General features: G+C 44.0%; 1 protein-coding gene across 2 annotated transcripts; it reads left to right on the top strand.

Annotated features, from left to right (window-relative positions):
- Positions 1-4,032: 4,032 nt before the first annotated feature.
- On the top strand, positions 4,033-12,140 carry esd (esterase D/formylglutathione hydrolase). Of its 2 annotated transcripts, none has more exons than XM_072700292.1 (9): positions 4,033-4,136; positions 4,537-4,611; positions 4,810-4,898; positions 6,392-6,490; positions 6,776-6,900; positions 8,398-8,517; positions 8,686-8,784; positions 9,687-9,854; positions 11,852-12,140. In XM_072700292.1, the coding sequence occupies exons 2-9, from the start codon at positions 4,544-4,546 to the stop codon at positions 11,930-11,932; spliced, it is 849 nt and encodes a 282-aa protein (XP_072556393.1). In that variant the 5' UTR covers positions 4,033-4,136; positions 4,537-4,543; the 3' UTR covers positions 11,933-12,140. The 2 variants fall into 2 exon arrangements, with proteins under 2 accessions (XP_072556393.1, XP_072556394.1); XM_072700293.1 differs by having other exon boundaries at positions 4,034-4,137; positions 4,542-4,611.
- Positions 12,141-13,480: the final 1,340 nt, after the last annotated feature.

Below are 13,480 nucleotides of genomic sequence, written 5' to 3'. Positions count from 1 at the left end.
AGGAAAAAAACTAGAGCAGATACCTGACAAATACACAGAGGTCAATAGTTCAGGTCCAGAAAGTAAAAATCCAGATCAAGATTTTGTTTCAAAATCTCTGTGAGTACTCTGTGACTGTGACTCTTTCTGCTTAACTGGTTGGTTGAAACAAAGTCTTGGTCTGGATTTTTACTTTGTGGACCAGAACTACCTTCCTGTACAAATAAACTGTGCTGTGAATGAACCACCACCCAAACACAGGTACAGTATGCTACTGTAGGAGCCACATCGTCAGGAACAGGGTAAATGTGGCGCAGAACCAAACTTATCCTACAAAGATACTTTCTCAGCACCTGAGTCAAGAAGCCTTAGGCCACGATTTCTGGAAGTGAACAACAACACAGCAGGGTACACTATAAGGACAAGGGGAACAGATGAACACAGACACCTGACACACCCTGTTCCTATAGAAACAGACTATTACAAATGCTGGAATGAGTCTGATTCCTACCACTTTCTTCTGAAGTAGTTCATCCTCATCATCGCCATTATCATCATCCCTCTGAACTTGTCTGAGTGTCTTGAGAAGTTTTGCTGCCCGAATTGGCCACTTGAAAGCTGGACAGGCACACATTCTCAGGGTGGGATCTCACACACAGACCTGACACATCAGACAATGCATTTGATCTCTGTCTCACGTGCACTTCATGTCCAGCCCACCAACAATGAGGATATTGCTTTCAGTTTAAGGTGTGAATAATTTGGTTATATTTTTGTCTTTTTCCCTGCCCCCTCCCTTCTCCTCTGGGGCCTCGTCTCCACGTCAGTGTGTTTCATCTGCTTTTTCTTCTCATCCTTTTCCCTTCTATTTCTCTCCTGAACCGTGGAGAAATCAATACATGATATTCTTCTTTAAACTACATCATGCTCCGTTTGAAGTAGATATTTGTGAGAGAAAAGGCATTCCTTTGGCATTTAAATAACTTTCATCTTCATCTGAAGCCAAGCATTCCATAAGTAAACATTTTGAAGAAAAAACACACGCAAAACACTTTTACACAAACATTGGTATTCATGGGAAATCAAATGGAGTATATATACAGCATTTATGGTACACAAAAAGTCCACTGTCTTCTGACACTTAAACCTTGTAAACCACCTTCTTTTTCAAGGTTGACAGGCAAACAGTTCTAACTATTTAACAGTTTTGTACAAGTTAGGATGCATTAAACAGTGTTTCAAGGTTTTGCCAGAAAGACTGACAGCCTCAGCTCAGAAGTGCCTCCTGCCCCCCCGCCCAGATTGATGCACAGAGACTGGCCCCACTTCCTCCATGGGCAAACACCTGCCCTGTATCTGTGCCATCCGCAGTGCTCTGCGGGGCCCCCCAGAGGAGGAGAACGGAGCCAAACCTGGGGTTAAATTACGAGGCACCTGACAAGCAGGAGGCAGGAGGAGCAGATCGCAGCCCCATGCCTCCGTATCCAGGCCCATCTGAAGGACCCCTCTAATGATTCTGCACCTTATAGTCAGCATTGACACCCTACACTTATTAGGTCGGCTTTCACTTATTCATAACATTTACGTTTATATTGGGTGCCTGAAGCAACAGACAGGTCATGTGGTTTCTGTTCAAATCCATCAGTTCTGACCGGGCATCTTTTTGGGGACCGCTCATTCATTTCTATGGGAAAAATGCTAACGCTAACTATGACAACCTTAACCCCTACCCAACCCTAACCATAACCATAACTAACCAAGCAAAATACAAGAGTTTTTGCATTTTTAGTTTTTTTTAGGAAACTATAAGGTAAAAAAACGGGTATTCATCACCTTGTGGGGAGATTTGGTCCCCATAAGGAAAGGTATATCTGGACCACACACACACACACACACACATTTGTATTCATACCTTTGTGGGGACTCTCCATTTATGTCTATGGGCAAAATCCTAATCCCAACAATGACAACCATTTGTAACCAAAGAAAATATAAGACTTTAGGCATTTTTAGTTCATTGCAGTCACAGATTTTTATCAAATTGAGGTTTATATTTTGGGGACCTGAAAAATGTCCTCATAGCTGAAAAGTAACAGGTTTTACCACATTGTGATAAATACAAAACCACACACACACACACACACACACACCAGTGACATTGACAATGAAGATCAAAGCCCATCAAAGCCAGGTGAGTGCAGGCAACGTTATCGATGTTGTTTAGGGAGGAAATGTCGACATTTTTCTGATTATCTGGTCCTTTTCCACAGATCAACAATCCTAAAAAAGACCAAATTTTTAACCAATTTTTTAAAAATCATTATTTGGTCATTTGCAAACAGGTTCTGCTCTTATGACTTTGTATAAATCATAATAATGGATTTTCAAATTACTGACCTCTAAAAAAGGACATTACAACCTCTCCTTAATCATAAAAGATACCTGACCTGACCCATGATCTTCAAGTGTTCATCAAATCAATTTTGAGAACATTAAGATGTAGCGTTTACACAAACACAAAAATGTATATCGCCTTTTACCACCAGCTGCCACGTGATTAAGTAATAAAACCAATAAATAATAGCTCTCCTGACAAATGGATGTGGATTCACTTTCTTTGCTGTTGCCATGGTGCCTGAGTTGAATCAAAGATTGTCATCCCATCGGCCTGCTCACTCGCTTTGACAATGCCGATACGATCCCTCAGCTAGCATGCTTCACTCCGTTACTGAATCCTGGGTTTTGGATCAGAAATAATCAATTAGTCTGTAAGATGATCTTCAGTTCAGTCTTTGTTATTTCATAACCAAAACCAATCTAAAAATGGGGGAGAGGAATTACAGTGAATAAATGGTTAGGCCCATATGTTTTGAATGGCATGACTGTATGACTGGCAGGGATACATGATGACTTTGGGCCATGCTTATTACCTATGTGTGATTACTACCCATAGATCAGTCAGGTGCCAGTGCTTAAGTGCATCCAATGATGTTAGAATCCTTCTTTGCTCAGATTTGATATTTCGTTCAATTTGATTTTCAGGTCCAAATCTAAGCAGCCTGAGAATCTTCAAAATGCATAAAAGCATAGACATGTATGCCCATATTTTGTATGGTTTACAGAACAAGTCGCTGTGTCATTGGCTTATACAATCTGCAAATAAACAAACTGTCCATTTCAAGAAAAAAAAACTGCATTCATCTAATCAATGGGAATCTTTGAATGGTTACCGTGGCTACAAAGCTCACTGGACTGTAAAGAAAGCCTATAATTTAGAGATCAGATTATTGTCAAGCACCTTTAGGTTTAAGGACCCATTTTGCTTAGTGTCTGTCATTCACATCATAAGGATAATAAATGGGCTGCAACGCAGATTTTTGAAATATACCTCTCCTGGATATTATGGTATTGATGGACGATTTCACACATTTTAATTCCATACCGATACGAGTGTTTTGTGACCTATTATTCTTAATAACACTAAATATTTTTATGGCAATAGGATTTTGACATATGTTACTGTTAATATTTGTTTTTAAATTATGATTATTAATCTGTAATATAGTGTCTGTTTTAAAATGTCTATTATAAGGCTGTAAAATACTGTTTATAAAATTTTCAAAATAAAAACTCCATAAAAATGAAAATAAAATGCAATTCAAAACTATTGTTTAAACTTGTTAAGATTTGCTTAATATTTACAAACACGTAAACGTATCCCTTTTAACTTTTACACATTCATAATTGTCATGGACTTTTAGCGTCACAGTCTGTCATTGTAGATACATATGTGTTGAGTGTAAGCACAGAAAGCATGAAAGTGAATTTAAAGTTTTTGAGAAAATACTGTTAGCACCTTCTAAGAAAATAATTATTTGTGTTTTTTTTATACTTTTAAATGTTAATACGTCCTAAATTAGTAACGTGTCGATCTGAACAACCCTTATACACACTTGAAATATAACAATATAGCGTCTCTGACGTAGATTGCTTTGAAAATAGCGCCACCTGTCGCTCATACACTTGATTCGTTTCCCCGGTCGGGAGGAGCGTCCAGCGTAAACGTCACCGATGACGTGCCCTAGACCTCGATCCTGCTGGGGTGCGTTAAGAAGGCAGCACTAAAAATACTTTTACGCACGTCAGTCGTCAAAAAAGGTATGTACAAAAGACAGTATAAGGTATTCCAATGAAACTACGCTTTATTCTTACCGCTGGATACAACGAATCGTTTTGTATCGGTAGGGCGACACAACGCAGCTCCGCACAATGCCGATCGCCTTTTTGCCACTGTACTTATGTGCAAGATTGTTTCACTACTGGCCACGTTTCTTTTCCTCAGTTGCATGTTGATATTTAGTTTGCTGATTTTATTATGCTATAGAGCTCTGTAAACTATTATAACGCTTTCACAGATGAATCACTTAGTGAAGCCCGCTATTACTGTCACCGTCATTAGATAGGCCCCGTGGAGTGTATGGCAAATTGCAGTGTAATTTTAGTGTTCACTTGCCCCGAAACTGGAAGCGGGTAGTTAAGGTTGTTGCCTGTTTCCGCAGAAGCTATGGCTCTGACGCAGGTTTCATCTAACAAGTGCTGCGGCGGCTTCCAGAAGGTCTTCGAGCATGACAGGTGCGGCCCGGGCGCACGCGCACCGCCCCCGTCAATGTCCCCACCGCCGCCGTCCCCGTCCATGTCCCCACCGCCCGGAAGGCATCGGAACTTGCTATTTGCAACTTCACCGGCTGTTTCAGTCACCCATGTTGTGACTGTCTGCAAACACTTTCGCTTGTCTAATTCTCATTTTGTCTCCTGATGGGGGGTATTCAGCACTGAACTGAAATGCAGAATGAAGTTTGCCATCTATCTCCCTCCGAAAGCCGAGAGCGAAAAATGCCCTGTGCTCTACTGGCTATCCGGTAGGTAACTACAGTCAAATTGGCTGTATGGCCATACCTCATGCTGTGTGTGAGTTAATGTATCAGCCTGCAAGAATTCAGTTTATAAATGATAACTCTACAGTATGGAGTTTTAACTCACTCTCCGCCTGGTGCTTTTAAAGACATTAAACCAGTCAGCTACAATTCATCCATTATATAATGTTTTACAAACTGTTTGTACTTAACAGCTTATCTCTCCGAAGGAGTTGATAAACAATAAGGATGGTGATGAATTCTTTTGGAAAAATAGGCTGTTTGAATACATTCCCATCTAAGGTGTCCCTGCATTTTGCCTGCTGCTTCCAGGATAACCATGACCCTGTACAGAATGTGATTTGAAGTATATATGATGTTGTATAATAATCCATTATTTGCCATTTGAACAAGTTCCGAGACTTAGGATTTCTTTGGTTTTTACATATCCTGTCATGCTCTTCTATGGGGTCAGAACACAGGGTTGGTGATTTTTCTGACACCCCCAGAGCAGGTTTTAGTATTAAGAGCTTTGTTGAATGGTCCAGTGGTGATGTGGTTCATCTGCGAACAACAGGATTTGAACCAGTAACTATCTGGACCCAGGCACTCTTCCAGTCCATAGAGCCATGCACCTCCTATGCTGTAATCTAATCTAAGGCCAGATGTGAAGAGATGGGAATAGAGAGCACATCCCTTGTTTTCTTTAGGTTAGGATATATCCTATATCCCAGGAGATGTGGTGAGTTGGGGGTAAATATGGGATCATTCCTGTCAGCTGGACCGAATCAGATGTTGGGCAGGTGAACAGGCTGTCACTGGCTTTACGGTCTGCAGCCTTCCACAGGCTCCCTCAGCATAAACTGTTTACTGAGCCGTTCATGGGCTTTAGTGGATCGTCCACAGAGGCACTGGAAGCTATGCTGGTTTGGCGTATGGCCTGTTCCTGCCCTGTTCCTCTCCCCATTGTGCCAGGAACCCCAGTTCCACCCACCCCTACTGGACTCACCTCAGTCTGAGAAACACCTGCTCTCGTTATGCTTTCGTTATAGTTTTGAAAGGAATGTTTAACTTAAAAGAAGCGTCTTTTAAAATGGGTTTGAATGCATAAATGACTTGGAATAAATGAGAAGTTGAGTTGTGTATACAGTATGTGTCTTTGGTTAAACATGAAGGCTCAAAATTGTGTAAATAGGGACACTTGGGAACCGGCTTTGTGATGTTAAAATATTAAGGAATTAAGGCATTTCTGAAAGAGAAGGACAAGCCTGAAGACTGATGCTGCTGAAGTGCTCATGCTATAATGTCAGGAGCCTGAGGGGGCATAGTGGTCTTGGCATTGACTGCTTAATGTTAGGGGTCCAAGGAGGGGCCTGCGGTGCTATTTCAGCATGACTAAAGTGTCCATCGGCCAGGAAGCACATCACTTAGGGTAAAAGCGTGGTGCTTATCTGCGCGTGACCACTTCTGATGGTGGGTTTGCTCTCCCTGACACACAGGACTGACTTGCACCGAGCAGAACTTCATCACCAAGGCGGGCAGCCAGCAGGCAGCGTCTGAACATGGCCTGATCATCGTGGCACCAGACACTAGCCCGCGTACGTGAGCCACACCCCCTGTCCGGCACTATAGGTGTCCCTCCTTCAGACTGACTTGCAGACTCTTGGGTTTCCTGGCTTTTTGATCCCTGCAAAAACACCTGGCATCACCTGGAGCGTGTAAGCTGCATGGTTACCGCCTGTTCGAGTGCAACAGTCAGGTGATTTGAGACGAGCAGTAAACATTAGCATCTATTGCCCCGGATTGGCCATCACTGACTTTGGAGTGGAACAGTGTCCCACACCTGCTTTCTCTTCTCCACTAACTCCCTCTTGGCTTCCCAGGTGGTTGTAACATCGAGGGGGAGGAGGAGAGCTGGGACTTTGGGACTGGTGCGGGTTTCTATGTCAATGCCACAGAGGACCCCTGGAAGCAGAACTACCGCATGTACTCCTATGTCACGGAGGAGGTACAAGCCCCGCCCCCGGTCCAGCCCGTGGCCACGCCCCATTCCAACCTGTGGCCCCACCTCTGCCCTGCCCGTGGCCCCGCCCCCAATACCCCCTTGCATCTAGACCATTAAAAGCATGTCAGCCTGTTGGATTGTTACTCCAATCAGATTTGGAGGAAAATAGAGGTAATTTGGCTTTCCTCAGGGAGAACTTTCTAGAATTCATCTGTCTGTGCAGCAGCGGTCTGTCAGTATGGCCCAGCCTGCAGGTCCTGGGGCGACAGGCGGCTGTGGAGGCCCTTCGTGTTTTGTTCCCTGAGGTCGGCTGTCTGTCTCAGTGGACTGTCGTTAAGCCCTGATACCACCGTCTCATTGTTTGGGCGAAGCCTCAGGACGCTGGTATATTGTGCTTCCATTTTCAGATTATCAGGATGTACCTCTAAGCTCGTGTTTCCCTTACTGTCCTTCTGAATGATAAATGATGACAAAGAAAGAAGACTTTGGCCATGGTCCATTCCAGTTGTGGTTTCTGTCATCAAGGCCAGAGTCCTCCTTTGGCCGTCTGTTTTGACATTACATTCTCAGATGGGTTACACACTCCATTGTCTTACAGACAGCAAGAGTCTAACAGAAGAACATTTTCAGGGCACTCTTCCAGGCAGGACTTTTAGTGAATATAAAAAACAAAAATATACATCATTTATTCTACTAATTTTCTCTATTCTGGTAGAGTCATACCTAATTTTATCTGGCCATTACAGTGGCCCAGCCAGCTACCACTCCAGCCCACAGGCCTGAGTCACCTTCCAGATTATAATGGTAAAAACAAACCCAGCCTGGGTCAGTGCTGATCTCTCTCGACGTAATAGTTGGAAAACTCTATCAGTGTCGTGTGTAACTAGGTCTGGGGTCGTCCGGGGTTGTGTTATGAGTGCAGTGTGAGCTGTTTTTCTTTGAACCTGATTACAGCTGAGGTTACGGTTAATGATCTGCGGGTGACTGACTGCGAGCTGAAGCGCCATGGTGACTTGTCACCTAAACGGGCTGCGATCAGTAACACAGGCCTCTAAATGCAGCTGTGCTTAATCCCCAGCAGGGGGCGATAGAGTGGAAGAATGGTGCGAGTGGCATTTGTAAAGTAGACTTCTATAAAGTGATTTATAGAAGTCAGCTCTATTTAACTTTATTTATACCCCAGCTTTGATAAATACTGTTTGCTTATTGGTCCAGAGATGTCACATGGGTGTTGATTATTTTCATGTAACTGCACAGGTAGTTCTGGCAGCCTAATTACAGTCCTGTATTAATGCGTTTTAATGTTTTTGTTAAACATGTTAATATACACCAGGCCACATTATGCCAAGCTGTTGTTGATTATTTTCGTATAGCGGCACACCTTGTCGTGTTTTATCCCTTACATAAAGTATATTAAAAGGTTATCTGTTGAAAAATGTAAACGCAGTTTGTTGGGTGAGCCTCCCGCCGTCCTGTTACCTCTCTCTCTGCACCCCTCAGCTGCCCCGTCTAATCAGCGCCCATTTCCCGGCTGACCCCGAGAAGATGTCCATCTCGGGTCACTCTATGGGCGGCCATGGTGCCCTCATATGCGCCTTGAGCAACCCAGGGAAGTACAAGGCAGGTTTTCCACATTCAAACCCTTACATCTGTAAATGAGCATAACAGACCTGTCTTCAGTGGTAATGAGTGGCCCTGTGTTGCTGTGAATGTGCATGTTGAGGCTGACTTGCCGCCCTCGCCATGGAGGGCTGGCTGCTCTTACCCACGTCCTGCCTCCCTGTCTAGGCTGTGTCCGCATTCGCCCCCATCTGTAACCCCATGCAGTGTGCCTGGGGACAGAAGGCCTTCGCCGGATACCTGGGCCCCGACAAGTCGAAATGGGAGGTAGGGTGGGGGGGGGGGCGTGTGTCAGCACCCTGCCAGCTGTCCGGGACCTGCTGTGGCTCTCTGTGGCTGGGAAAGGACCCTCCACAGTTTGTTATGCTTCAGATGTTCCTTCCAGGGCCTGAAGCATGTGGGATCCCTGGTCCCACTAAGCAGGGATTATCGGGAGATTATAGGGCCTCTGTAACCAACGGGCCATTTAATAGGAATGAAATCATCCCGTCGATTCAACCAGCAGACAAAGGGCTCTGCAGGATTAAAAGCAGAAGTGGAAACCTTAATTAAGGAAACACATTTTAATTGGCACCCGCTTTATATTCTATGTATCGGTCGTGATGACATTCAGAAATTCACTATAGCTGCAGTTTAAAACCCTGTTATGCTTTATAATACGCTTGCAGCTAGATCTCCAGTGTTGAATTTACCGATTGCTTCCAGTTAACTCATTAATCATTTATCTGAGGTTTTGGCAGATGCTTGGCAGAACTGTTTGTTATATAGTGTTTGTTAGAAGTCTGAAACACTCAAACTCAGTGAGGATACAGCTGAACTGTTTTTGCACTTTTTATGTCTCATCCTAAAGTGAGTTGTCATTTTGAAGGTGATTAAATATTTAATGGTTATTTTATTGCCGACAGCCCTCAGCCAAATAACTCATTGTTCGGTTTAAAATAATTTATGCCAAACTCTGCTGGAGGGACAGAGATAAGCCAGATCAAAGAGCAGAAATGCACCTCGGTTTAAAGACCTTTTGCCTGTGGCGATTGATTAGATAAATTTAAATTAAAGTTTTAGACTTTAAAGTATGCAGTATTTTGTAACACCTCATGTGGTCTGATCAATTAAGATCGTTTCTGGAGTGAAAGCCTCTAAATAAGGGACTGTGGCTGTTTCTGTTCCAGACTTATGATGCCACCACACTGGTGGGGTCCTACTCTGGGCCCCAGCTGGACATCCTGATCGACCAGGGTCGTGATGATCAGTTCCTCTCAGCTGGCCAGCTGCTCCCAGACAACCTCATTGCAGCCTGCACCGAAAAAAAGATCCCTGTGGTGTTTCGGCTGCAGCAGGTAAGTGGTGCCATCTGGTGGCAAAAAGGGAAGAAAACTATTTCATTTATTTAAGACTGCATTCAGAAAGTTTTCAGTCCTTCACTTTTAGCAAATTTTGTGTTGCATCCTTGTGCTAAAATCATTTTGATTAATTTTTTCCTCATAAATCTACATACAATACTCGGTTATGACAAAGCAAAAACTAGACTTTTTCCAGATTTATTAACAATAAAATGAAACATCACACTGACATAAGTATTCAGACCCTTAACTCATCACTTAGCTGAAACACCCTTTGCAGTGATTACAGCCTTAAATCTTCTTGGGTACGACATGACATGCTTTGCAGACCTGGGTTTGGGGATTTTCTGCTACTCTCCTCTGTAGATCCTCTCCAGCCAGAGTCTGTCATTTTGGATGGGGTCTGTCAGTGGGCAGCTCGTTTCATGTCTCTCCATAGATATTTGATTGGGTTCAAGTCCGGACTGAGCTGGGCCACTCTAGGACATTAAGCCACTCCTGCATTGTCTTAGGGTCATTGTCCTGTTGGAAGGTAAACCTTCAGCCCAGTCTGAGGGTTTAGAGCGCTCTGCAGCAGCTTCATCTCCATTCAACTTTCCCTCGACCCTGACTTGTCTCCCAGTCCCTGCCACTGACAAACACCCCACAGCATGATGCTGTGACCACTGTGTTTCACTGAAACCAGACATTTTAATCTTGGTTTCATCAGACCACAGAATCGTGTTTCTCACAGTCTGAACGTTCTTCAGATGCCTTTTTACAAACTGCACATGGGATTTCATGTGTCTTTTACTGAGGCTTTTCCTGAGCCCACATTGGTGTTGCAGTGATGGTCGTCCTTCTGGAAGTTTCTCCCATCTCCACACCGGTTCTCCACCAGGGCAGTGGTGGCTTCATGGTTAGGGAAGCGCACTTATAATTAATTGAAAGATTGCAGGTTCGAATCCCTGATCAGGGAGGTACCCTGAGCAAGGTACCGCCCACAAGCACTGCTCCCCGGGCGCTGAATTAGCTGCCCCCTGCTATGTTACGATGTCACATATGGGTTAAATGCAGAGGACACATTTCGATGTTGTGTGCTGTGGTGTGTAAACAATGACCACTGATCACTAAATTCTCATTTTAAATTCAGCTGTATAAGAGCCCTCATTGGGTTCTTGTCGCCTCTTACCAAGGCCCTTCTCCTAACTGTTCAGTTTGGCCAGGTGGCCAGCATTAGAATGGGTCTTGGTTGTTCCAAACTTCTTCCATTTAAGTATGATAGTGGCCACTGTGCTCTTAGGAACCTCCGGTGCTGCGTTTTTTTTGTAGCCTTCCCCAGATCTGTGCCTCGACACAATCCTGCCTCTGCAGGCAATTCCTTCAACCCCTTCACTTGTTTTTTGCTCTGATATACCTTGTTAGCTGTGGCACCATTATATAGACAGTTCTGTGCCTTTGCAAATCAAATCCAATCAATTGAATTAACCATAAGTGGTCTCCAAACAAATTGCAGAAACATCTTACAATGATCATTAGAAGTGGGTCAAAGTATCACACCAAAGGATCTGAATACTTATGTCAATGTAATGTCCAAAAATTTTATTTTTAGTAAAGAAACAAAAATATCTGAAATTTTGTTTTGACTTTGTCATTAATGTGGTATTGGGTGTAGATTTATTAGGGGAAAAAATTAATTTTAATTATTTTAGCATGAGGCTGCAACATGGGTTATAATACTAGCAAATTCTAGTATTGTGCAAGGAAATGAGCAGTGAAATGTATGCAGTATATCAGGCAAAGATTGGTATTTATTATAAATGTATTGTGTGAATGTATCAGTTTGGTTTCTGGGAAATTCAGCTGCTTATTAAATGTGAGGTACAGGTTTAAATTGTATTTCAGCTGTGTGACAGTATATTGAGATTTACAAACTGAGTTGTGACATCACTTCGTCTTCCTTCCATGGTCTGTTCTCAAATTTTATTTTGTGTTGTTTTTCTGTCCTTCTCCAGGGCTATGACCACAGTTATTTCTTTGTTTTCTCCTTCATCAATGACCACATCAAACACCACGCCAAGTACTTGAACGCTTAAGGTGATGACTTTGTGATCACAAGCTGGATGTCCGCAGTGCCTTTTCACGAGGCCCCGCCTACCAAGTGTCCAGTGCTTACCTGTCTCACTCCAGCTGCAGTGTTAGCTGTGTTGATGGGTCAGTGTGAACTGCTGACTGGTGTGTGCCAGTCCTGGTTGATGTTCTCTTTGCATTTTTCAAAAATAAAAGGTCAGCGATTGGTTAACAGCATCTGCTTCTATCTCACCCATAAATCTGAGACCTGTCCTAGGAAACATTATGTCCAATGCAGGATGGGATACCAGTTTATTGCTGAGCACTGACACTTTGGAAAATCGAGTATGTTGATAGGTCGGCAGTTGACAGGGGCTTTGGCGGACCGGCCCACTGGCTTCAGGAACGTGGAACATAACCCCTCTGGTGGGAAAGAAACCCGAGACTAGGTATGGCCAGGCTCAGACCAAAAAGCTCAGCATGGGTTCTGGAACCAAACTCTTAGAGGGAAGCTGCACTCAACTGCACTATGGAGAGGTGCTGGGCAGTTGTCGGTCTACTTCAGCCCCCTGGTTCAGTGTGAATACATTGGAGTTCATTGGGGAATAAGAGAACTCCATCGGATTCTGACTATGGATTGAGCCTGTGCACTATGAAATAAGTTCAGTGTCCGGTCTTCTTGGAGGCCTTGGATGGGGTGCTGGGACGCACCCCCTCAGTGGACTCTGTTATACTGGGGGACTTCAACACCACATGGGTAATAAGGAAATATGGAGGGGTACGATTGAGAGATCGGGGCAGATCGAGCTGCCTGATCTGAAGTGGTGCTCTGTTATTGGATTTCTGTATTAGCCCCAGTTTGTCCATGACAAACACCATGTCTGAGCATAAGGGTGTTCATAAGTGCACCTGGAACCGTAACACCCAAGGTCTTAGATCAATGATCAATTTTGTAATCATATCATCAGATCTGGAGGTCCACAGGTATATACAGGAGGTACGACATAGGTATGTGTTGGACAATTGGGGTAAGAGAGGAGCTGAGCTGTCAACTGATCACCATCTGGCCATGAGTCTGATCAGACAGCACAGGGGCCCATGTCAAACAGACCTGGTAGACACAAATGTGGAGTGAGAGTGTGGTGGCCCTTGTCTGGGAAATCTTTAGCTGATACAACTGGTAGAACTTCTTGTACATTTCAGTGGAGGCTGGAAATATTGAGCGTGAGTGGGCCATGTTCTGTGCTTCCTTTGCTGATGCAGCTGTGCAGAGCTATGGCCATAACAGTGGCAGCCCCCAAATCCAGTGGTTAAGGGAGCCATCAGGCTGAAGAAGGGGGTCTTCCGATCATGGTTAGCTTGTGGGACTCTGGAAGGAGCTGACAGGTACCTGCAGGTCAGGTTGAATGCGGCACTGGCAGTTGCAGAGACAAAAACGTGTGTAGGAGGAATTCAGTGAGGCCATGGAAAATTACTTTCAGTTGGTCTAGAAGAGATTCTGACAACCTGTTAGGCAATTCAGGAGGAATCAGGGCTTCACCCATGCTGTTTACAGCAGGGAGCGAGTGCTGTTG

This window comes from Paramormyrops kingsleyae, chromosome 16 (assembly GCF_048594095.1).
Source record: "Paramormyrops kingsleyae isolate MSU_618 chromosome 16, PKINGS_0.4, whole genome shotgun sequence".
NCBI lineage: Eukaryota > Metazoa > Chordata > Actinopteri > Osteoglossiformes > Mormyridae > Paramormyrops > Paramormyrops kingsleyae.
This window is presented reverse-complemented; position numbering and strand designations above follow the sequence as displayed.